Below are 27,152 nucleotides of genomic sequence, written 5' to 3'. Positions count from 1 at the left end.
GGTTGTGCTGAATGTAAACAAAGAGCTGCAGAGAATAAAGTGAAAAATCATGAAAACAAAAGTTAGAAAACAAAAAAATAATGTAGGGGGTGTTTTATATGACAATACAGCACAGATTAACTTAATTTTTTTTTTGGAGTTTATGTCAGACAACTCCTTTAATAACATTTTACCATGTAACAGGTTCTCTTTAAAGTTTTAGAAAAGAGAAGAAAAAAATCTAGCTGTCCTTTATTCACCCATTCCCGGGTCTAGCACTTAGTCCTTGCTGCTGCTCCCAGTCTCTGCAGTAACATCAACAGCGCTGCAGCCAATACTGAGCTCAGCGGTTCTGAACTGTTCCCATTGTGTTTTTGAGCCAAGTAGCTCACTGATTGGCTGCAGCGCTGTCAACGTGACGTCAGCGTTGCAGGCAATAACAGAAACTACAAGTAGCATAAGAGGCTGATCACTGTATCTGTGGAGAATGAGTAAAGCACAGCTTATTTGTTTTTTTTGTTTTTATTGTAAATCAATCTGCCGCTGGAGGAAAAAAAAGTTTTCACACATAGAAAGCCCACCCTAACTCCAAATTTCCATATAAACTACGGTACTTTATTCAGTCTATTCCTATCCTCCATCACTATCTACATCAATGGAAAGCTGTTAAGTCCCCAACTGTCCCAAACCACCACCAAATTATCAAATATTTATTATGGTTCATTCTTATAAAATCTTTTGCTGCACACTAAGCTTTTTAACTTTAATTTCTCTTTATGCAATTCAATGGAAACCCTGTGCAAAGTCTTCCTTGCTGGAGGTGTTACCATGTCATTTATAGAGGATGTCAATCACAGTAAGAGGGGCCTGATTAGAGGATCAGAGGCCAACGTGGCCTGGGAGATGTGATGCCCCATCAGAGTCCTGGCTCATTTACATGCAATGAGCTGTGCATTAAAAATTATTATTTTTTAATTTAATTAATTAAAACATTATGGAGAACAAGGACACGAAACTATAAAAACATTTTCAGAAATGTCAAAAGTTTGACATCATTGAGGGTTACACAAGGAAATTGACAATTAAGATAGGAAGAGATCTAAAACTAGTGCCACATATTGGAAGTAGCAACCCTAAGGGGTACTTTACACGTTGCGACATCGCTACCGATATATCGTCGGGGTCATGGTTGTTGTGACGCACATCCGGCGCCGGTAGCGACATCGCAATGTGTAAATCCTAGGAGCGACGATGAACGAGCGCAAAACAGTCAAAAATCGGCGATTGTGTCACGTCGTTTATTTTCATAATGTCGCTCCAGCTGCAGATACGATGTTGTTTGTCGTTCCTGCAGCACCACACATCACATGTGTGACGCTGCAGGAACGGCGAACATCTCCTTACATGCGTCCACCGGTAATGAGGAAGGAAGGAGGTGGGCGGGATGCTATGTCCCGCTCATCTCCGCCCCTCCGCTTCTATTGGCCGGCCGCTTAGTGACGTCGCGGTGACGCCGAACGCACATACCCATTGAAGGAGGGATTGTTCGGCAGTCACTGCGACGTCGCCGACAAGGTATGTGCGTGTGAAGCTGCCATAGCGATAATGTTCGCTACGGCAGTGATCACCGGATAATGCATGTGCGACGGGGGCGGGTACTATCTCGCTCGACATCGCTAGCCGATGCTAGCGATGTCGCAGTGTGTAAAGAACCCCTTAGGCTATGTGCCCACGGGAGATTAAACCTGCGGATTTTCTGGATTTTCCAGATAAATCCGCAGGTTTCAGCTAGTCCAGACACTCCCCATGTTATCCTATGGGACATGGGGAGTGCTGTGTCCATGCTGCGAATACGTGCGGCTGCGGAACATGCTGCAAATGTCCTGCAGCTGCACGTAACTGCATGTCAATTATTCCTGCGGAATTACCTGCATAAATCACAGCCCTCCACTATGGAGATAGAGGCCGGTACTTCCGCAGGTAAGTCGCACGAATGCACGCAGGTTTATTTCGCTGTACTACTGCAGCTAAAATTAGCTGTGGATTCCGGTGAGCAGCTGCGGGAAACCTCAAACTCCCGTGGGCACATAGCCTAAAAGTTAATATCATCACTCTAACAAGCCTTGCCATAAGACTTAAGTTAAAAATCTAAACCAGAATCTCAATTTGCAGATACGTGTTTCAGGGTGTAGCCCTCTTCAGTGCAAATCATGAGATCTGATTTAGCTGTATGAGAGGCTTATGACTGGGATCTTGAGGGTAATGTTTCTCCTTTTGGAGAGAGACCCTCAACATAATCTCAGAGCCTGAAAGCAGAATGTCTCAGCAGAGCGCTGCTCTCCCCAGAGGTTAAAGTTGAACCCACAAACTTTATACTGAGGCCAGCATCAGACTCGAATGAGCATTCCAGATACATGTTTTTAGTGATCGGTGGGGTCTAAACACCTGGACTCCCATTGATCAAAACTTCTCTTTAAAATGATTTAAGAGATTTGTGAAAATGCAGTTACACTTTATTTAGGCAAAAAAACAATGGTCTCATAATATAACGACAGTCCTAGTTATTTATTCCAATAGCATGAAATAAGAAAAAACTATAATTTCACACACAAGAAAAAAAGTTTCAGGTCATTGCCACATATACTTCTCAGTAAGCCTCAGCTAGCAGGGCCTGGAGATTCACATTAATATGCACAATAGAGGGGCCTCAAACACAAGAACAAAAAAAGTGATAAATATAGGACAATTGGGCCCAAGATAAACATTACAATGGAGGGTTGAGTTCCTTTCACCATCTCACAGGCGAACACTCCAGTATAGGGCTGCAACTTCATTACAATTTTGGCATAAATATGACTCCACTGAGCACATCTAGGACAGAGCCTGAGAAGGCTGTGTAAGGCACAGGGAGCCGACAGCCGCCACAGGGAGCCCACAGCCGCCACAGGGAGCCCACAGCCGCCACAGGGAGCCCACAGCCGCCACAGGGAGCCCACAGCCGCCACAGGGAGCCCACAGCCGCCACAGGGAGCCCACAGCCGCCACAGGGAGCCCACAGCCGCCACAGGGAGCCCACAGCCGCCACAGGGAGGCCACAGCCGCCACAGGGAGGCCACAGCCGCCACAGGGAGGCCACAGCCGCCACAGGGAGCCCACAGCCGCCACAGGGAGCCCACAGCCGCCACAGGGAGCCCACAGCCGCCACAGGGAGCCCACAGCCGCCACAGGGAGCCCACAGCCGCCACTGGGAGCCAACAGCCGCCACTGGGAGCCAACAGCCGCCACTGGGAGCCAACAGCCGCCACTGGGAGCCAACAGCCGCCACAGGGAGCCAACAGCCGCCACTGGGAGCCAACAGCCGCCACTGGGAGCCAACAGCCGCCACTGGGAGCCAACAGCCGCCACAGGGAGCCAACAGCCGCCACAGGGAGCCAACAGCCGCCACAGGGAGCCAACAGCCGCCACAGGGAGCCAACAGCCGCCACAGGGAGCCAACAGCCGCCACAGGGAGCCAACAGCCGCCACAGGGAGCCAACAGCCGCCACAGGGAGCCAACAGCCGCCACAGGGAGCCAACAGCCGCCACAGGGAGCCAACAACCAGCACAGGGACAACCAGTCGCCACAGGGAGCCAACAGCCGCCACAGGGAGCCAACAACCAGCACAGGGACAACCAGTCATCAGCGCCCCTCAGGTGATGAAACAGACACAAAACATTACGAGTTTACATAGACTATGAATAAATATGAGCTTTTAGTGTCATGCCAGAAGAACTAACCATACATAAAACACAAGCATAAAAAAAAAAAAAGGTGACAAATGAAAGGACATGTCCTAACCTTGCAAAACAGTCATTACGGATTATTAGAAGATGTTGAAGAATGGAAAGAAAATATCCTTCAGAATACGTGTTCTTGACAGAATTCCACAGCACGCTGAAAACATCGCTGGCATCAGTTATAATGTTAAGGTAATAAAACTGACAGACTCCGGGATATAATTACATTTATGCATAGGGAATAAAAATTTCATATAGCATTACTGCAATTGTATATGATAATTTCCCAATATTAAAATATTTTTAATAATTCTGCCCACTCTACTAGTCTCACATGTCCATCAGTGAGTGATGAAGGTTATTCTCAACACTTCATTGCTAATTCCTCAAGGCTCGCTGAGAGTTATATGCAAGCTTCCCGACACTACGTATAGATGTACATGTGATGAGAATCTAGAGAAGATTAACAAGGATCTATGGCACAATTTCTTTAATGTAGTTACAGTCACGTCAGCAAGAGACAGATCATTTAAGCTCTGAACGTATGCTATAAGTCTCTCTCGAAATGAATTTATCAGCAGAAAATGGAATTGTTTACATCAGATTTTTGTGTGAATGTAATTTTTTCCCTATATCAATATCTTTATTAATTATAATTAGAAATATTGGAATTTCACATTGCCCACTAAAGCTTTTTAGGCTCCTTTTTGTATCAGGAAAATCACACGCACATTAGCAGCAATGGACCAACCCTATCTTTTGTACTGAAGCAAATAATGAGCATGTGCAGAGTTAATTGCGGAGGAAGGGTGAACAGTGTAAGCTGAGATATATTCTATCATTATTGGTTAATCAGCTGTGCATAGAAATATTATCAGTCTCTGTAATCCTTCCTTTGCTGATAAGGAACTTGCTGAAAACTATGCCTGGAAGGACAGGAAGAATGAACCCCAGTGATCAGTGTGAAAATTACAAGATTACTAATGTTTTTTTTCTTAATGAAATCATGATATAAAGAAAAAGAACATTACCAAAAATTCTTACATCCTTATAAACACAAAAATATGATTTAAATAAGTCATTTCCTGACAATACATTCTTTTTAAATGCAATTTACATCATTGTATTAACCCTTTTTTCTTCATATTAATTTGCCTCCTACAGGCAACTTTCTACATAGTCAACAACTATAAGGTTTAATGAATTGGCTGCTGCCGTGTGCAAAAGCCCAAATCCATCAGACCTCTGCCCGTGGCTCTGACAGCTCTCTCTGCTCTCAGCCTCCCTTTCCCAGTGTTTTAAGTTAACAGGTGTGAATACATTTTATATTCTATGGGAGGTTAGAGAAAACAAGAGGAAATAGTGAAAAAAGTGCAAGACTGGGATATCACTTCAAGAAATAAGATGACAATTAGCCAATATCTATGGTTAAAGGGAATCTGTCAGCAGGTTTTTGCTATATAAGCTGAAGCCAGAATGCTATATGGGCTGAGACAGAAAGTTCAGGTATGCCTGTTTTGTCGCTGGTTGATCTTTTGATTACCTGCCATTTTTGTTTCAGCAGTCAGACCCTTATCATTGCTGTGGCTAGCTGGCTGCATGTTCTGCTGCATGACGCCTCCTCTGATTGACACCTCACAGTCAATGTACAATCACTATAAAGAGCCCAGCGTGAACTGGGAAAGCTCTGTGGACTCTGGTACATGACAAACTAAAAATGTACATTGTGTCGTAATGTCTGCACCCAGTAAATCTAAGTGATACATCACTGGATTCAAAACCTCCTTGCCTACATCATGCTGCTCTCAGACGAGGTAGCAAAAACCTGCTAACAGATTCTTTTTAAAGCACACTAAAATCAGGAAGAAGAAAAAAAAAAAAAAAACTACCCACTTCACACTCCCCAGTAAAATGGGTCTATAAGACATTAATGTGAGGGTGTACTTCCCACTGATTCCATAATAATGAAGCCCATGTAAAATGGGCTTATTAATGTAAAGGTGGTCTTCCCAGTGATGAAGAAATAATGAAGCCCACATGAGAATGCCGCAATATTGGCTAACAAATTTGTCATTCTGCGATCTTCTCTGGCTGCTAGATTTCCATGACCGGCTATTTTATATTGTCAGTGTCTTTCTTTTACATATCATTATTATAGGTTTCAAACATACAGGAGCCCTTGTGTTATTGCATTTTAAGAAAGGATATTCCATTTCTAAGCGGACATCGTCAAGGCGGTGAGAAAACTCGATCATGTCTTCTTCCTTGTGCTCATCAAACACTCTCAGCTGGATGTCCAAGGCATCATTGCGGATACTTTTTAATTGCTATATGAAACAGGGGAGAGACATAAGGCTTGTACATATAGCTAGAGGCATGTGGGAAACGTTCATCATAAAGACGGTCTCCAATTTAGTAACCGCTTTTCCGCAAATTATCTCTAGTGGGGTTGTATAATTTATTAAAGACCAACCTTCCCTATGCTGCTCGCAATCGCTGAGGTGAACCTTTTAAATGTTACAGCCATTGTTTTTAAGACGTTACATTCATTAAGAATAACCATTTTAATCTGTCCTGGGAATATTAATGCCTCTAGGAAACCTATTAAGACGAGGCGCTTGTGCATTAAATCAATGTATGAACAGGTGTCACCCGAAATCCAGGCACACTAGAGCAGCCTTGGTGGCTAGCACGCTATGTATTCAGTAATAACACTGGGGTTATGTGAAGCACATCTCATCTCTGCAAATGAGATTACATTATTCCAAAAAGAGAAGTTTATGAAATACGTTTTCCACTCCGGTCTCGGGAAATTTAAATATTAATGTAAAAACAGTGACTACAGGGCACTTACCGGCAAGATCTCCTTCAATCCACAGCGCATAAATTCATTCCTGATGTGAAGCCTGAAGTCCAGATCATCAGGCGATGTTACGAGTGCATTGATAAGCTGCATACAAGCCACCTACAGCACATAGACAGGGAGAAAATTAAAATCTCTTATTTCCAGTTTTCATTATATTTCAATGGTAAAGGGGTCATTACAAGAAGAAGGATTCGGAGCTTTGTGTAAGTATGGGCAGAAATAAACAAGAGCCTAAACAGTAGATTCATTAGAGCGTCCTAGACGCAGGGACACCACAATACAGATTGTCATATCATCATGCAAACGACCAGATCAATACCGCTAAATAGCGGCGTGTTATCTGCACCACTCATAAAATATAGATTCTGCAATGTAGCAAAATGTGTATATATCGCTCTGTTCACAGGCCCGGATCCCACTGAGCGAAGCACATCAGGCCTTCTCAGAATTCATGGAACCAATACTGTGGAAAATTAAATCAGGCTGCAGAAAGGGCTAAATACATTATCTGCAGCCCGAATTGCCAGTGACATAATACCCTGCAATGTGTCGGAGAACCTTTAAGCAGAACTGAAGTTAAAAAATCGGCCTTTTGCACTGCAGCCATCTCTATGTATTTTTCATGTGTTTTCTTAAGACCTTACTGTCAAAGCTTTTCAACAGAATCGCTCCTCTCACTGTAATGAATTGCACTATAAAGGAAATGCAATGGAAGAAAGCAAAATAGTAGAAAACTGGCGCTGCTGGCAACCAGACGGAAATAATTCCCACAGGTATTATAGCTCTACAGTTGTCACCTTGAAAGCCAACAGCAATCTTCAGTCTCTGCTGTTAGCTCAGACTCATGTTTTTCAGAAAACCATGAACTGCCAGGACTGCCCAATTTATGGTGCAGCGTGGAACATATAGTTAAATATAGGGCAGGACTAAAGCAGACCGCATTATCATATCTGGAAAAGGATTTACACAACTTAAATGGACGCTCCGTGAACGCTGGAGCAGAAAATGTCCCTATTACAATGTTTAGAGAAAATGAATCCACTTATTATAACCCCAGCCCTCACACAGCAGCAGTACACGGGCACATTAAATGCTACAAGATTTAAGAAATAATTCACGCACAGGGAATGATTCATTCCCCAGAAATGTGCGCCTCTCCTGCATTTTATTAAGTCTGATACCAGTGTACAGGTCACATTCATGTTATGTATGCCCTCAAGAATATCTCACAGTAAGGGCTCAGGCAACTCGCTCAGATGTTTGGCCGCAATGCACGGACTGGCCACAAGCCTCTTGACCGGAGCAATGGCCAGGAAATAAACTTTGGCACACTAAAATATAGAAAAAAAAGAACGAAACTCCCTAACTCCCTCTTCTTGACCGGAGCAAGATGTTTTATATAGGTATATGTGGCTGTGATGCTTGAGTCGAGAGAGCTGTGGCCTGTCCATGCAAGCGGTCCAAGATCGGAGTGATTTGCACTGACATCAGCCCTAAGGCTTTGTTCACACAATCGTATGTTCAGGGAGTGCAATCTGTGAAATAAAAAAACTGACAGCACAGATACTGTCCAATGGGGCAGTACAGCGATCAGGGTTGCTTTTTTTTGTCTTTCTTCACCTTGACTGAATATCAGTGTGAAAAAAATCCATTACCACCCTTTAAAAAGGCACCATCTAGGACATTTATATTTTTTTTTTTTATTGTGGAGCAAAGAACATACAGGTAGGTGTATTATAACTACTTGCCTGGTCTGTCCATCGACTGTTTCTGCCCGAGAGTCTGCTGTTTCATTTGACCTCCCGTCAACAGAGGAGTTCTTCCTCTTCCACTCTACTCTATCGAGGGTACTTTACTGTCGGCGTAATGCTGATTGATAGGCAGTGGGAAGCTAGCTGTTCATCGTGCTGATACACAACTGACTGTCTGCTGCCTGAGGAGAGCCGACATTCAATCTGCAATGACGCTCCATCAACAGAGCAGAACGGAAGAGATGAAGCTGCTCTGTTCACGTGATAAACCGCAGAATCTCCGTCAAGAGCAGACCATGACCACTGGGTGATGAAGAGATTGGGGTCTGACGTAGATAGCCTGTAGTTAGCAACTACCTGCTTGCAAGTTCTTCGCTCCATAAAAAAAAATACAGCCCCAGATAACCCCCTTTAACAAAGCATTTGTTCTTAAAAAAACCTTCACTGCTCATGTACAAAAACAGATGCCATACAGATAAAAAATAGTCCTTTTTTCTAGATAAAAAGTAGAAGGTTTTTTATATGCTTGTGTGAGCTAAGCCCTAGGTATCATTCACACATCTGTAAGTTACCATCTGAGGGAATCTTTTGTTCTCATGTGTCATCCTACAATATTTCCCTGAAAATATGCTCGACTAAAAATAATTCTTAGTTGCGTACTCAAACTAACAGTATCCTGAAATTGGGCTTGTGCAGCCTGATTTCAGGATATGTAACTCTTTGTCCCCTTGTGTTGCTCTAAGCTCCGGCTAATTAAATGATTGAATATTCCCCACCCAGAATCCCACCCACTGACACTCTATGCCTGCTGTACCGTATCACTGCCCGAGGATGACACCACAATCCTCGGTATCTCTCCTGAGTGGACAATGCATAGAAATACACGCTGTCACACTCCGATCAGGAGTGCCATAGAGGATTTTAGTGAGAACGCACCAGCAAATTAAGTGAATATTCAGCCTCATTCCCTGTAATCCTGCTGACCGCTCTGAGTCCTGCACAGGTACCCGCACTCTGACTCCTGTACCACTCACTAGTATTGTCAGCCCAAGGATCACATTGCAATCTTTGCTGACTCTTCTCAGTTGAGCGTAACAGCTGCATAGACCTACACACTGTCACTCTCAGCTCAGGAGTGCTGCCGAGGATCCTTTCTGAGAATGATCTTTACTGCTTATCATCAGACCACACGAAACACATCACCCTGTCTGACTATTGTCTCCCAGGAAAACAACATTCCTATTTTAATTTACAGCAGCACAATCCATTGCCCACGATACCCGCACCCTGGCACACCAGACACACCCTCCTTGTCAGAATGGTAGAAAGAGATGTCATAATTATCACACATGGAGGACTTCTCAGCAATGAACTGTGAAAGCAATGAAAAGCTCCTTAAGATCTGGCGGTCAAGGTTCCTTTCGAAAGAGGCTCAACGGACTCCCAGAACTTGTTCAATTAGTGGAACTTCTTCAGATTTCCCTTATATCTTCAAAGGGGGGCAGTTCTTACTACTGGATACGTTTAATGGGTCCCATTGCCAGTTGCTCTTTTGGGGTTACTCCACCTTCCTCCCTTCTCAGCTTTGCATTTTTCACAATCAGTGATAATATATCACAACATCTAGTTTAAAGGGTTTGGGGACTTTCTGATATTTGACGTACAGAATACTATTGTCTTTGTATTATTGTTTCTCCCTATGGAATAGCAACTTACAAGGTAGGCAGAAATGGACAATGCCCTCACTCCACTACAGACTGTGCATGGGTTATTTGGAGGCCAGGCTTCTATAAACAGGGCTGGATAAGGTACAAAGGAGTTATTATATAAGTAACATTCTATTCGAGAGCTGCTGAAAAACATCTCCATACTCTATGTGCACATATTAATAAGAGCCATCAGTAGGTATAGTGGAACCTCGGTTTACGAGTAACTTGGTGTGCGACTATTTCGCTTTACGAGCAAAGCTTGCTGAAAATTTGTAACACCGTTTACGAGCAATCTTTGCTGTACGAGCAAATACCGCACATAATTCCGCCTCCATACTTTCACCGCGCTCTGACTCGCTCTTGCAGTCCGCACAAACATGCATACACACATTTTGCTTACTTTACGTTTCGTTCCCTCGGTGGCCTCCTGTTTCTTGTAGTCCACAAGTACAGTATGTGCATCGGGTAAGCATCGCGACGATTGAGGAACTTCCTCTGTCAGTGCTTCTCAAAGGCAGCGCGCTGACCAATCAGAGGCAAGCAGCTCATGCATATGATGTGGACTACAAGAACCAGGAGGCCAGCGAGGGAACGGAGGGTAAGGTGAGCATAGTGTGTGCGTGTTTGTGCGTGTGTGGAATGGCACAATAGGGGATATTGTACAAGTTGTGGAATTAATTGTCTGAGCTTGCATTATTTCCTATGGGAAATTTTGCTTTCCTAGACGAGTAACTTGGTTTACAAGCACACTGCCAGAATGAATTGTTCTCATAAACAAAGGTTCCACTGTATAGGGCTTCCCCAACAAGGAAATTAAAGAGGTGGTCTGAGATCAGATAATCAGGTCTCCTGTATTTCTAGAAACTGTACTAATTCATGAAGTACATTTGGTGAAGAGTTGCTAAAAATCTGCCCATGAGTGGTCCTAGATTCTATACACTGATTACAGAGACTCTATACATGGCAGCTTGTGTTTTGTTAATTGAAGAGGTCGTCTGGGGGGAAATTAAAACCTATAAAACACACCATAATAATTTATATATTATATTTATTTTAGAATATAAAAAGAGTAATATACACCTCACCGACACTTCCCTTCTGGTATTTATTTCCTGCTGCAACACTGATGTCCTGTTACAGGGACATACACGACCACTGCAGCCAATCACTGACGGCAGAGGTTCACAACTGTGGATAGTGATTGGCTGCATCGACCACATGTCCCTGTAACATCATCATCTGTAACATCATCACTGCAGGAGGAAATAAAGACTGGCAGGGTACTATTAGCTTAAGAAAGGAAGAAGCTGGGGATCATGAGGCAAGTATTTTTTTGTTTGTTTTTTAACTAATCAAAGAATTTTGTAATAAAAATGTAACCCTTACACTACCCTTCAGATATGGATGGTCCTGCAGGCCGGCACTTACATACGAATCACATTGCCCAGAGCATAGCCTTGGACTAACACAACTAGAGCGGCAGTTTATAGTTTAATCAAGCCCCAGAGAACATTAAGGCCACAAGGGGAGCAAATTAGAAGACCACAGCCTTACAGTGTTGCTTCTTTTAAACACATCATGCTGCAGGTCTGAATTTCTTTTTCAGCCCCCCTTAAGCAGAGCTTCCCAAACTTCAGTCTCCACGGCCCCAACAGATCACGTTTTCAGGTTTTCTTTAGTATAGTCATATTTGTGCATTACTGAGGAAACACTGCCCTAAAGAGTGCGAAAACCATGCACTAAATTGAAATCCCTCATCTCAGCCATATAATGATGTTCACAGAAATGCATTTCTTAAAACATATTCCTGAAAAACAATAGCTCTGCTCGATATCTACAATGCTATCATGGCTTCCAGCTTAATATACAAATTTGCCCTACGCATGCTGTCTTTATTAATGAAAAAAATGGATTTTTTTAAAGCCTCGAGGGTGCTTAATCACCAACAATATCTCATAATCAACTCTTAAAGTTAATTAGCAATTACAGTACTATTCCCATTGTTCTTGGTGCTTGAGAGAAATGTTTAAATGACACAATGATTTATTTAAACCTTCTTAAAATTCTAGGACTCATACAAGATACCAGCATAATGTGCAATGGAAGATACCAGTGCTGTATAACAATGTGCGGCTGTAGATGTGGTGCTGGTTGTGACACGTACAGTAACAGGGTTCTTATCACATTACACTGAACATGTCAGGGAGAACACAGTCTACTAATTGGTGTCCAAGAAATAACCTAAGTGTACAGTAAGAGACAGCAGTAATAGATTAGAGCGCCACCCACCAGACAAGTCTGGACGTGCAACACATAATAGGGGGAGAAGGACCCTGACACTTTACAAAGTCAGCATTTATCAGGGGCAAGCTGGCTCACTGCAGGCATTTAAGTTGTACTAAGAAACAGTGAGACATTTCAAAGACAGCCGGCTTTACAAATCAGCCCGGAATGGGAAGACTACTCTCATCTGAATGGATCTCCACCGGATTCTCCCTGCCCATCTTTGCTGGATCCAGGCTTGTCTGCAGTTGCATATGTCCATCAAACCAAGTCAGGTAGTGCCTTTTTAAAATGTTTTCACCAAAATGCTGTAGAATTTAAGAATTGAGTATAGGAGTTCTGTACACGATTCATGCTGCCCGTGGCTTGTTGAGTTTAGTGGAAAGTTGTCAGGTCATTATTACTGTCCAGATGATTTGAGCACTAAGTTTCTGAACATTTCGTGAGAAACCTACGTGGTGTGGTTACAAATCAGCTTAGAAGGTTGTTCTTAGAAGAAAGAGGAGAGTTACAAACCTTCAGAACAAGTACACTGACAGTCACTGTAAACTCATTCTGCACTGTCAGGCTGAGTTCACATGTCCTGTAGCCATCCGTTAGAATGGATCCTGCAGAGATCCGTTGCAAAAAAAGTTCTGCAAAAACAACCTTTTTGTCCGTTGTTTCAGTAACTGATGTTTGCCGGATCTTTTTTTTTTTTTTTTTTACATGGAGCCATCCATTTCACTTTTAGTTTGTTATGGATCTGTTTTTTTCATACAGGATCTGTTACAAATGGAAGATAAGGAACAATCCATTAACTGATCCATTCTCCATAGACTGCCATATGAACAAATGGATCTGTCAGAATTCATTTTGCCAATGAATTTCTTAAAGATCCATTCTAACGGATGATTGCAGGACATGTGAACATGTAGATGTCAAACGGTGGACAATTAGGCTATGTGCGCACTAGAAATGTGAAGTTTCTCAAGAAAATTTCTTGAGAAACTTCTGGGAGTGAAAGATTTCCGGACCTCCGGAAAAAATCTGCACCAAATCCGCATGCGGATTTGCCGCGGATTTTCCGCGGATTAGCCGCGGAATAGCCGCGATTTTCCCGCGGGTGGTTCCCTGCGGATTTTGCAGGCTGTACTGCCGAAATCCGCAGGGTACCTGCGGAAAAGAATTGACATGCTCATTTTCTCAAGAAATTTTCTCGAAAAATTCTTCTCAAGGAAATTTCTTGAGAAAAATCCGCACAGTGCGCACAGCTATTTTTTTTTCTCATAGAATTTGCTGGGAAATGTCTGCACAAAGATTGCAGACATTTCTCAAGAAATTTCCGCGGGTAAATCCGCGGGTAAAACGCACTAGTGCGCACAGAGCCTTATAATTAAACAAAAAAAAATTCTCTATCAAAGAAATACTTGCTTTTAAGTAAAGAAAAAAATGCCCTCCAAAAAAACAAAACTGCCATATATTTTAAATATTTAAATGTGTCACGAACAGCCGGGGAAGTCCCTCAGAAATCCGCAGCTGTTCACTGATTTGTTACACACGACTACTCTCTAGCGCCCCCCTTGTCTGCAGGCCACTTTTGGTACTGCAGGACAATGCATAAGATGAGGCTGCTGAGCTGATAATGCCAAATATTGGAGGTCTCACAGCAAGGGTAAATGTATATCTCTGATTCCTGCTAATGGAATATTTATATACCTCGGTACCCTTAATGATAGCACTCCAATAATTCTATGCAATAACAATTACGCTGCCACCACCCAGACTTTCTACAGGTAGCTGGGAACCCGTTTCAGATAGCATAAGGCCCTTCGGGGTTTTGGATTCGTATATAAAGCATAAGGAAAGAAACTCTTAAATTTTTTATATATTTAATCCGACAATAGGCAGTGTTTAAAGAATATACAGGAATTTACAAAAGGGAACAATACACATTACGGCATAACAGTTACATAAAATAAAAGGTATAAATGTGAAACTTACTAAGCTTGTGCCATAGAAGTGACGTCTGCTTATGGAGGGAGGGAGCTCCAAGAGATGTTAGAATCGGCCAGCATCACCCTTCATGATGCCCTCCTCGTGCTGACTGCCCCCAGAACGAAGCTGTTCCTATTATACATTAGGTAGCCCCCCTTACTCTGTGACATCATTTTATGGTCTCTTGTGGGCTGTGCTCTGATGTTCACAGAGTTCCATAATTCTAGGGTTTTTCATATCTTTGCTCCTGGGTCACACAGGTGAAAGATATTAGCGTCATATTTAATATCTCGATTTTACAGTTACATTGATACCAAACACAACGCCTCTAGCACAATTTTAGTGGCCAATACTAATTGGTCAAGATTCTGACGATCTCCCCGTCAGGTGAGACGGTGCGCTGGGTTCCGCACGACGCAGGGATTCTGGCAATGTGTTTTTCATCTTTCTAGCATTAAAGTTGCACTTCAAAACCTGCTTTGGGAGTTTTCCCGCCAATATTACAAAGAATTGTCTTTCTCTGCAGCTTTTGGCTTTTCTTCTACCATCACCCAAAGTCATAAATACCTTAAGCTTCCAGGCCAATCAGATAATCGTCATGACGATCTCTGGCTGATGGTGGACAGGAGGGGGATGGAGACCCTTCAATAGTTCTACATGACACCTCCCCCTTTTTGAGGTAGCATGGGAGATTGATTTGCCAATCGTCTCCTAAGCCTACCTCGCTGGCATCCCCCTGCCGGGACAGCCCATCAGCGTTGCCATGCTCAACACCCTTCCTGTGTTGAATGGTAAAGTCATACTGCTGTAGTGCCAAGCTCCACCGCAGTAGCTTACCATTGTCGCCGGCCACCCGATGTAGCCAGCTGAGAGGGTTGTGGTCTGTCACTATGGTGAAGTTGCGTCCATATAGGTAGGGCTGCAGTTTCCGCAGGGCCCACACTATAGAGAGGCACTCCTTCTCCACAGTGGCGTAGGCCACTTCCCGGGGTAAGAGCTTGCGGCTGAGAAACATCACCGGATGCTCTTCTCCCTTCCCATTTACCTGGCTGAGTACTGCACCAAGGCCAAACGCACTGGCATCTGTCTGAACTATGAACCGTCGGGTGAAGTCCGGGGCTTGTAGGATTGGGGAACTGGCGAGGGCAGCTTTTAGTGCCCTGAAGGACCGTTCACAGTCATCTGTCCAGGTGACTACTTGCGGTAGCTTCTTTTTGGTGAGGTCCGTCAACGGCTTAGCAAGAGCACTATAGTTAGGAACGAACTTCCTATAGTACCCTGCCGTACCCAAGAAGGACATCACCTGCTTCTTTGACTTGGGGGTAGGCCAGGAGGTGATGGCATCAACCTTCCCTGGCTCTGGTTTCAGGGTCCCGCCACCCACTCTGTGTCCAAGGTACTGTACCTCCGTCATGCCGATCTGACACTTCCCTGGCTTTATAGTCAGACCAGCGCTTTGGATCCGCCTGAGCACCTGCTCCAGGTGCCCCAGGTGTTCCTCCCAAGTGGGACTAAAGATGGCAATGTCATCCAGGTAAGCTACTGCAAACCCTCCTAGTCCCTCGAGCAGCTGGTCGACCAATCGCTGGAAAGTGGCAGGAGCATTTCTCATGCCAAAGGGCATGACGAGGGATTCATACAGCCCGAATGGGGTGATGAAGGCGGACCTTTCCTGTGCTTCCTTGGACATAGGAATCTGCCAGTACCCTCGACTCAGGTCCATGATGGTCAGGTACTGGGCCCCGGCTAAGCAATCCAGTAACTCGTCGATGCGTGGCATTGGGTACGCATCGGGTGCTGTGATTGCATTTAGCCTCCTGTAGTCCACACAAAACCGGGTTGTCCGGTCCTTTTTGGGAACCAAGACTACAGGCGAGGCCCATGCACTTTTGGACCTCTGGATCACTCCCAGGACTAGCATTTCATCGATCTCCCTTTTTATGTCCTTTTGTACCTCTAGGGAGACACGGTATGGGGGTTGACGAACTGGGGAATGACTCCCTGTGTCCACCTGGTGGGTGGCTAGGGATGTCTTCCCTGGGACATTCGTGAAGGTCATCAGGTAGGGCCGGAATACCTCCCGCAGCTGGGACTTTTGGTCCAAGGATAGCTGTGGGTTGAATGCCGCCTCCTCGATAGACCCTCCATCCCGGGCTGAGGCGAGCAAGTCCACCAAGACTTCACTTTCGCCTTCCTCGGGAAGACTACACACAGGAAGAGCAAAGGCTTCCCTGTCATGATGAGCTTTCATCATGTTGACATGGAAGACCTTTTGCCTCTTCCTGGCATGGTCGATGGTGACCACATAGTTTACGTCATTGAGGCGCTGATGCACCAGGTATGGACCCTCCCAGGCCGCCTGAAGCTTGTTCTGGGTCATTGGGACCAGGACCCACACCTTCTGACCCACTTCATACACCCGCTCTCGAGCGTGTTGGTCGTACCATCGCTTCTGGCTGGCCTGGGCTTGCGCCATATTCTCATGCACCATCTGCGTCATTGACTGCATTTTGTCACGGAGCCGAATGACATACTCCACAACGGACACTTCTGGGGAATTCAGTTCCTCTTCCCAGGATTCCCTTACCAGACCAAGAGGCCCCCGGACTCGTCTGCCATACAGGAGCTCGAAGGGGGAAAACCCCGTTGAGGCCTGTGGTACCTCTCTGTAGGCAAACAGTAGGTGTGAGAGATACCGCTCCCAGTCGCGTCCATGTGACTCAACCAGCATCTTAAGCATCTGCTTAAGTGTACCATTAAATCGCTCACACAAACCATTGGTCTGTGGGTGATAAGCGCTTGATATCAGATGCCGCACCTGCATTTTCTTACAGAGAGCCTCCATTAGACGAGACATGAACTGAGTCCCCTGGTCGGTAAGCATCTCCCTGGGAAATCCTACTCGGGAGAATATGGTCAAGAGGGCATCTGCCACCTTATCGGCTCTAACTGAGGACAGAGCCACTGCCTCCGGATACCGGGTAGCATAGTCTACCACAGTAAGGACGAACCGTTTTCCAGAGCTGCTGGGGACGGCCAGAGGCCCGACAATGTCCACAGCGACCCTCTGGAAAGGCTCCTCTATCACCGGCAAAGAGATCAGGGGAGCTTTGGGAGCAGGCCCTGACTTTCCCACTCTTTGACATGTGATACAGGAGCGGCAGTAGTTGGCAACATCTGTCCCCATTTTGGGCCAATAGAAGTGGTGAGACAGCCGGGCCTTGGTTTTGCTAACCCCCAAGTGTCCGGCGAGTGGGATCTCATGGGCAATCCGCAGCAACTCACTCCTAAAGCGGTGAGGCACCACCAGCTGTTTTTCCTTCAGCCACTCTTGTTGGGGGTTACAGGGAATTGTCTCCCGGTACAACTTTCCCTGGTCCCAGAATACCCTCTCCTTATCGGTCTCGGAGGAGGGCTTCTCTGCGAGGTCCCTTAACGTCTCTAGACTGGCATCAGTTCGTAGAGCCACCTGAAACTCTTGGCTAGAGGCAGCCAAAAGTGACGTTAAGGTTCCAACCTCACCGGGACCCTCTGGGACCTGCTCTGGGTCCATCACCAGTTCCGTTATCCCTCTGGGTGAAGAGGTGTCAGAAGGCAGGGTTTCATTTGCGTTCTGGGCACTCTGACTGCGGGTGACAGCACCGATGAAGGCTGTCTCCCCGGGGAATAACCACTCTTCCCCATCAGCCTGACAGGTACTACTGGCTGTGTCACTGTCCGCTGTGACACTGCTCAGCTGCATTTGACCACTGTCCTCGTGGTTCTCATGTCTGCCTCCATCTCTGTCAGCACAGACACTTGCTACCTTGGGGTCGTCCTCAGCCACGTCACCCTGCCGCGTGGCATGGCTGAGTTCCCCTGTACAAATCTCCACATTATTACCATGCACAACATTTGTAATTACGTTCTGGGTATCCGCATTCGGGTCGCATGACTTATCAACAACATTTGCATCACATGATTTAACAACATTTGCATCACATGACTGATCAACAACATTTGTATCACATGACTTTTTGGATTCGGGAGGATCATCAGGGAGAAATTGTGCAACTAATCGCCCCAGATCAGTCCCCAATAAAACATTGGTTGGTAGATGTTCATCCACCCCCACTTCCCTCAACCCTCTCCCAGCACCCCAGTCGAGGGGAATCAGGGCCATTGGGAAGGAGTGGTGGACACCCCCCGCCAAGGCGACAGTCAGGAGTTTTCCCGGGATAAAGTTTTCAGGGGGTACCAGTTCAGGGCGGACCAGTGTTCTGTCGGCCCCAGTGTCCTTGAGCCCCACAGTGGGGGTTCCGCCTACGGTGACGGGGTGTAGGTTTTCGCAGGCCCTACCACCCGCCTTCCTTGCCAAAAGGACAGTTCCAGTGGGCCCTTGGGCCTTGGATGTGGGGTTCCTCTTCTGCCTCTCTGGGCAACCAGAGCTGAGGTGTCCAGGCAGGTTGCAGGAAAAACACCTGCGAGTGTCAGAGGTGGGCCGGGCACTGGTGGATGAAACAGGACCTACGGGAGGTCGGCTGGTAGGGGCAGGGGTGGTTGTAGTTGTCATCTTACCCCCTTTCCAGCTAGTGGTGGACGGCTTCCGCACCTCCGATGCACGGTTGGCCACATAGGCGTCGGCAATCTGGGCTGCTTTTGAGGCCTCCTTGGGCTCTCGGTCCATAACAAACTGTCGAACCTCCACAGGACAGACATGTAGGAGTTGGTCCTTCACCATGAGGTCCTTTAACTCCTCAAAGGTTGTAACGGACAGTCCTTGGATCCACTGGTCAAAGGTGCGCTGGAGCCCACCCTCCAAATCGCTGTAGCTGTCATGAGGTCCGAGCTGGAGGGTCCGGAATTTTTTTCGGTACACCTCCGGAGTCAGCTGATACTTCCGTACTAGGGCCTGCTTTATGGCCCCATAGTCTCCACTCTGCTCTTGAGGGAGACTGGCAAACGCGTCCAGGGCCTTGCCTCGCAGCCCTGGGGTTAAGTATTGTGCCCATTGTGTTGAGGGCAACTGGTACTGCAAGCAAGTCTTTTCAAATCCCGTCAGAAAGCTGTCCAAATTCCCGTCCTTTTCCATCACAGGAAAGTGCTCCGGTCGGGGCTTAAAGCTGCTGGCATTATTGGACTCACCGTTTAGTGAGGAAGATGTCTGCTGCCGGGCTTTGAGGACATTCAATTCATGGTCTCTCTGGGCTTGGCGCTCTCGCTCGGCTCGCTCAGCCTCTCGCTCGGCTCTCTCAGCCTGAGCCTGGCGCTCAGCTCTCTCAGCCTGGGCCTGGCGCTCGGCTCTCTCAGCCTCTCGATATTGCTGAATGAGGTCCAGCCGTCCCTGCCGGTCCTCGGCAGTGAACTGTTGTAGGGCCATTTGCAGGTAGGAGTCCATGTTGCCCTGGTCACTGCTCTGGCTCGCAGTTGATGGTGGGGATTCTGCAGCAGTCCCATCCTGGGCTTGGCTTGCCTCCCCTTCTTCAGCACTGGGGGAATGAACGTGCTCTGCGTCCCATTGTAAAAGTTCTTTAATGAGGTCCTGCCTCGTTTTGCCATGGCCATCAATCAACTTGGATCTGCAGAGTGCAGAAAGAACTTCCTTCTTCTGCTGATTGTACCAGGCTTCTGACACAGCCTCCATAATTGCCAAATAAAAGATAGGATAGAAAACAAGAGAGAAGGGGAGGGGGTAACTGCTACACGTACAGTATTGTTCCAGGTATATTTAAACACTGAGTTCGATCCTCAAAACTTTTGCAAGTTTTTAGTGAAAGGGATGATTGCTCAAACCAGATCACTAATGCTTTATATATCCCACCGCTGCCACCAATTTGTCACGAACAGCCGGGGAAGTCCCTCAGAAATCCGCAGCTGTTCACTGATTTGTTACACACGACTACTCTCTAGCGCCCCCCTTGTCTGCAGGCCACTTTTGGTACTGCAGGACAATGCATAAGATGAGGCTGCTGAGCTGATAATGCCAAATATTGGAGGTCTCACAGCAAGGGTAAATGTATATCTCTGATTCCTGCTAATGGAATATTTATATACCTCGGTACCCTTAATGATAGCACTCCAATAATTCTATGCAATAACAATTACGCTGCCACCACCCAGACTTTCTACAGGTAGCTGGGAACCCGTTTCAGATAGCATAAGGCCCTTCGGGGTTTTGGATTCGTATATAAAGCATAAGGAAAGAAACTCTTAAATTTTTTATATATTTAATCCGACAATAGGCAGTGTTTAAAGAATATACAGGAATTTACAAAAGGGAACAATACACATTACGGCATAACAGTTACATAAAATAAAAGGTATAAATGTGAAACTTACTAAGCTTGTGCCATAGAAGTGACGTCTGCTTATGGAGGGAGGGAGCTCCAAGAGATGTTAGAATCGGCCAGCATCACCCTTCATGATGCCCTCCTCGTGCTGACTGCCCCCAGAACGAAGCTGTTCCTATTATACATTAGGTAGCCCCCCTTACTCTGTGACATCATTTTATGGTCTCTTGTGGGCTGTGCTCTGATGTTCACAGAGTTCCATAATTCTAGGGTTTTTCATATCTTTGCTCCTGGGTCACACAGGTGAAAGATATTAGCGTCATATTTAATATCTCGATTTTACAGTTACATTGATACCAAACACAACGCCTCTAGCACAATTTTAGTGGCCAATACTAATTGGTCAAGATTCTGACGATCTCCCCGTCAGGTGAGACGGTGCGCTGGGTTCCGCACGACGCAGGGATTCTGGCAATGTGTTTTTCATCTTTCTAGCATTAAAGTTGCACTTCAAAACCTGCTTTGGGAGTTTTCCCGCCAATATTACAAAGAATTGTCTTTCTCTGCAGCTTTTGGCTTTTCTTCTACCATCACCCAAAGTCATAAATACCTTAAGCTTCCAGGCCAATCAGATAATCGTCATGACGATCTCTGGCTGATGGTGGACAGGAGGGGGATGGAGACCCTTCAATAGTTCTACATGACAAAATGTAACATATCTGATTTACTACATGGTGAACAAAATACTTGATAATGCGTAATGGGTGACGTGATATAATGCTAAAGTAGATGCCATGAGTTGAACTGAGATACGGTGATTACACACAGGTTATATTTCTGGGTCAACAGTTGGAATTTATGGTGAGGGATTATAGAAACCCATTAATAATGGGACAGATGGGATATTCCTTTTAATAAGGTGCAAATAAAAAGCAAGGGATATAACTAAGCTATAGAAATCTATTATGGGACTGCGATGATTGAATACAACCGGACGAGGCAGAATGCAGTGTTAGACAAGAAACAGAAGAATAAATCTAGTATTCGTTATGACCGGGCCAGCTGCTTCTCTATGGACAATATGGATCCAAGTCCACCTTCTTCCACATGACACAGGCTTCCTCAGGAGTTTGTACATTTGCATAGACCTAAATTGCTCGGGAACACACACAGTGAGATAACCCATGCGGACCGATAAACAAATTGCATTACTTGGAACCTAACAACAGTTTCAACAACACCATTGAGGTTTTCTGGCATGGAAACCTCAGTGTGCAGCTGATGAAAATGGATCACAGGCAAAACAGTAGGCATAGATAATTGGATTTCACTGTACTGGGTATGAATTCAAATAAACATCCACGTTAGAAAACAAGTATTGTTATGCAGGCTGGAGAACGCACAAGTTAAAAAGCATGTTATTTTCTGGTTTCCTGCCACAGAGTAACGGGGGATTAATGGAATAAAATAATCATCAGATCGGGTAGCCCGCATGCAGCTAAAGGGAAGATAAATCTCAATTATAAACAAGGATTAGATTACTTTTATCTATAAAAAAAATTATATACACATATATATATACATACATACACATATATATACATTCATATATATATACATATACACATATATATACATTCATATATATACATACACATATATATACATACACATACACATATATATATACATACACATACACATATATACAGTGGCGTAACTAGAGTTGGATGGGCCCCGGTGCAAAGTTTAGACCTGGGCCCCCCCTCCACATACACAGACACTTGGGGTAAGGCATACCTCCCAACTTTTAAAGAAGGAAAAGAAGGACAAAGTTTGCGGCGCGCGTAGCGCGCCGCGGCAAATTTTTAGGCCACGCCCCCTAACCACACCGATTTCACAGTCACGCCCATATCCACTCCCCATCCACACCCATTCAGCATGGACACGCAGGCAGCCGGCGGGCCTCCAGCATGGACACGCAGGCAGCCGGCGGGCCTCCAGCATGGACACGCAGGCAGCCGGCGGGCCTCCAGCATGGACACGCAGGCAGCCGGCGGGCCTCCAGCATGGACACGCAGGCAGCCGGCGGGCCTCCAGCATGGACACGCAGGCAGCCGGCGGGCCTCCAGCATGGACACGCAGGCAGCCGGCGGGCCTCCAGCATGGACACGCAGGCAGCCGGCGGGCCTCCAGCATGGACACGCAGGCAGCCGGCGGGCCTCCAGCATGGACACGCAGGCAGCCGGCGGGCCTCCAGCATGGACACGCAGGGAGCCACAGTGAGGCGGCCGGTCGCCCACACAGTGAGGTGGCCGGTCGCCTTCACAGACAGGCGGCAGGGGGGCGCCCGCACAGACAGGCGGCAGGGGGGCGCCCGCACAGACAGGCGGCAGGGGGGCGCCCGCACAGACAGGCGGCCGGGGGGCGCCCACACAGACAGGCAGCCGGGGGGCGCCCGCACAGACAGGCGGCCGGGGGGCGCCCGCACAGAAAGGCGGCCGGCCGACCGCACAGACAGGCGGCCGGCCGACCGCACAGAGAGGCTCCGGCCGGGGGTGAGGGGGGGGGAGGGAGGGAAATCAGCGCTGGGGAGATTTTACTGTACCAGCAGCAGCACAGGCAGCGCTCCTCTCTGTTATGCCACGTCTACTGGGATGGTAGGAGGGAAAAGCAGGGAGGCGGAGAGAGAGTGGGTGGGCGGAGCCCGGGAGCCGGCCGTCCCGATCGTGGCAACGGGACAAACAACGTAAAGCGTGAAAGTCCCGCTGTATCCGGGACGGTTGGGAGGTATGGGGTAAGGGATAATGACACTGACACTCGGGGTACAGGATAATGACGCTGACACTTGGCTCTCACCCACAGCACCCTGAAATCCCTCTATCAGCACCCAGCTTTCCTATGTTCTGATATTTATCTTGTCCTCAGCACCCAGCTTTCCCATATCAGAGCATGAGAAAGCTGGGTGCTGAGAGATGTATATCAGAACATGGGAAAGCTGGGTGCTGAGAGATGTATATCAGAACATGGGAAAGCTGGGTGCTGAGAGATGTATAGCAGAGCATGGGAAAGTTGTCTGCTGAGGGAAAGAGCCTTTTTCCCTCAGCACAAAACATTTCCATCCCATACTTGTATCTTTGTCCCCCCTGTATAAAGTTCTCAAAATACTATAACAGCCCCCACATAGCCTTCCAAATAATTGTATAAAGGGTCTCACATAACCCTTCATATATTAGAATGCAGATACATAGCCCTCCATATATTATAATGCACCCCCATAATCCTCCATGTATAAAGTAGCCCTTCAATTATAATGCATTTCCCATAGTTCTCCATGTATTAAAATTCACCCCATAGTTCTCCATATATTATACTGCACCACATAGTCCTCCATGTTTTATAATGCACTTCCATAGTCCATGTATAAGGTAGCCTCCATAGTCCTCCATATATTATAATGCAGCCCCCATAGTCCTATATGTATTATAATCCAGCCCCATCAATTTTCATATTGTATTATGCAGCCCCATACTCCTCCATGTATAATGTACCCCTAGTCCATGTATAAGGTGTCCTTCATGTTTTTTATGCAGTCCCATAGACCTCCATGTGTCATGCAGCCAGCCACCCCAGGGCCTCCATGTGTCATGCAGCCAGGCCCCTCCAGGGCCTCCATGTGTCATGCAGCCAGGCCCTCAGGCCTCCATGTCATGCAGCCAGGACCCTCCAGGCATCCATGTGTAATGCAGCCAGGCCCCTCCAGGCCTCCATGTGTCATGCAGCCAGGCCCCTCCAGGCCTCCATGTGTCATGCAGCCAGGCCCCTCCAGGCCTCCATGTGTCATGCAGCCAGGCCCCTCCAGGCCTCCATGTGTCATGCAGCCAGGCCCCTCCAGGCCTCCATGTGTCATGCAGCCAGCCACCCCAGGGCCTCCATGTGTCATGCAGCCAGCCACCCCAGGCCCTCCATGTGTCATGCAGCCAGGCCCCCAGGCCTCCATGTCATGCAGCCAGGACCCTCCAGGCCTCCATGTCATGCAGCCAGGCCCCTCCAGGCCTCCATGTGTCATGCAGCCAGCCACCCCAGGGCCTCCATGTGTCATGCAGCCAGCCACCCCAGGGCCTCCATGTGTCATGCAGCCAGGCCCCCAGGCCTCCATGTCATGCAGCCAGGACCCTCCAGGCCTCCATGTCATGCAGCCAGGCCCCTCCAGGCCTCCATGTGTCATGCAGCAAGGCCCCTCCAGGCCTCCATGTGTCATGCAGCAAGGCCCCTCCAGGCCTCCATGTGTCATGGAGCCAGCAAAATAAAAAAACAAGTACCTCTCTTCTCCTTTTGACCCCTGCAACCACGGTAGTTATGACCCTGCCCCCATATGTCACACACACTGCTCCCCATACAGCCTGCACCCCCCATAGCACACACACTACACCCCCATATGTCACACACCCTGCCCCACATATCTCACCCTGCCTGTACCCCAACTTACCCCTCTCAAACACTCTGCACCCCTTCACATCCTTCTGTCACAGTCTGCAGCCCTCATATGCCACTCACCCTGCACTCCCCTCCCCCTCGTGCCCCCTCTTTTCTCATTACCAGTCATCATGTGTCCATGTCTCCTTCAGGAATCCGTATCTTCTGATGCTTTCTGCCCGGCAATCCTGTGTCTCCTCCCACACACTCACATGGGCATGACATCATCGCAGGTCCTGGAAGGATGGATTTCGTCTGCTGTGCAGGAGCGCTTCTGCTCTGCCGCAGCTCAGAAACGCCTGGTGGGTCTCTCCAGGTCAGGGGGCCCCTCTGCCCCCTGCTGACACTGGGCCCCCTGACTCACAGGCCGGCCCCCTGGCGGTCGCGTAGTCGGCCACTACACAGCGCATCTCCTCTGTTACAGAGAGGAGCCGGCTGTGCAGAGCGGCTGCCGGGCCCCTAAAACCCTGCGGGCCCGGTCGCAGTGGCGACCGCTGCGACCGCGGTCGTTACGCCCCTGCATATATATATACATACACATACACATATATATACACATACACATACACATATATATACATACACATATATATACATACACATACATATACATACACATACATATACATACACATACACATATATATATATACATACATATATATACATACATATACATACATACATATACATACATACATATACATACATACATATACATATACATACATATATACATATATACATATACATACATATATACATATACATACATATACATACATATATACATACACATACATATACATACATATATATACATACATATACATACATATATATACATACATATATACATACATATATACATACATATATACATACATATATACATACATATATACATACATATATACATACATATATACATATATATATATACATATATACATACATATATATATATACATACATATACATACATATATACATATACATACATATATACATATATATACACATACATATATACATATATATACACATACATATATAGACCACAGCCAACTTCTCCTGTACATAAAATCTACAGAGAAACCATCCACACAAAAGCCACAGCAGAGCAGCCTCTACAACCGACCTCCATCCTATAAATGGTCCAAGACGTCAGAAATAAAATATAAAGAGGCTCCCAACAGACCGGAATTACAAGAGATGCTCCACAACTTCTACAGCTACAAGTACAAGTCAAACCCAGAAGGAGTGAATCAAGCTGCAAAAGACCTCAACAAAATATTCCACACCATGGCCAAATTGTCCGACCTCAAACAAGTCAACTACAAGAGGCCAAAAGAAAAGCAGATCAATGGTTGGTTTGACAAAGAGTGTAAAGCCGTTCGAAAGACCCTGAGAACAGCCTCAAACAATAAACACAGAGACCCCAACAACCCAGACCTGAGGGAAGCCTATGACACCATACAAAAGCAGTACAAAACCATCCTCAGGAGGAAGAAGCAGAGCTACATCTCTACCAAACTTAGCCAACTCCAAGACGCCCTCCAAGACAACTCCTTCTGGGAAATATGGAGCCACATGGACACAAAGAGCAAGAAAAAGACTGATACCCATATCCAAAATGGCAACATCTGGCTCCAGTACTTCAGAGACCTCTACAAAGACATCCCAAAAGAAGGACTAAGCCAAGAGCAGGAAAACATAACATCAAAACTAAAGGCAATGGAAGAGAAAATCAAAAACTTCCAAAACCCACTAGACACACCAATTACATTACAGGAAGTTGCAGAGAAAATCACTTCCATAAAGTGTAAAAAATCTAGTGGTCTGGATGGAATCCCCCCAGAGATGTTGAAGTACAGCCCACCAGAAATTCAAGCTGCAATGGTTAAACTGTTCAACATTGTGCTGAGTGCTGGCTACTTCCCTCGTACCTGGAACCAAGGACTCATTACACCGATCCACAAGAGTGGGGACAGGTATGACCCTGCCAACTACAGAGGCATATGTGTCAGCAGTAACTTGGGAAAACTGTTCAACAGCATCCTAA

General features: G+C 46.4%; 1 protein-coding gene across 2 annotated transcripts in view; it reads right to left on the bottom strand.

Annotated features, from left to right (window-relative positions):
* The window catches only part of DIAPH3 (diaphanous related formin 3), a 979,498-nt gene that overhangs the window by 543,535 nt on the left and 408,811 nt on the right, over positions 1–27,152 (bottom strand). For both annotated transcript variants that reach the window (XM_075336836.1, XM_075336837.1), the window contains exons 10-12: positions 6,611–6,721; positions 5,965–6,083; positions 3,818–3,934 (exon numbers count right to left, since the gene is read on the bottom strand). In XM_075336836.1, the coding sequence (XP_075192951.1) occupies positions 3,818–3,934; positions 5,965–6,083; positions 6,611–6,721 (347 nt within the window). The remainder of the gene's footprint in view (positions 1–3,817; positions 3,935–5,964; positions 6,084–6,610; positions 6,722–27,152) is intronic.

Source organism: Anomaloglossus baeobatrachus, chromosome 2 (genome assembly GCF_048569485.1).
Source record: "Anomaloglossus baeobatrachus isolate aAnoBae1 chromosome 2, aAnoBae1.hap1, whole genome shotgun sequence".
NCBI lineage: Eukaryota > Metazoa > Chordata > Amphibia > Anura > Aromobatidae > Anomaloglossus > Anomaloglossus baeobatrachus.
The sequence above is the reverse complement of the archived record's forward strand: the minus strand, read 5'-3'. Positions and strand labels throughout refer to the sequence as shown.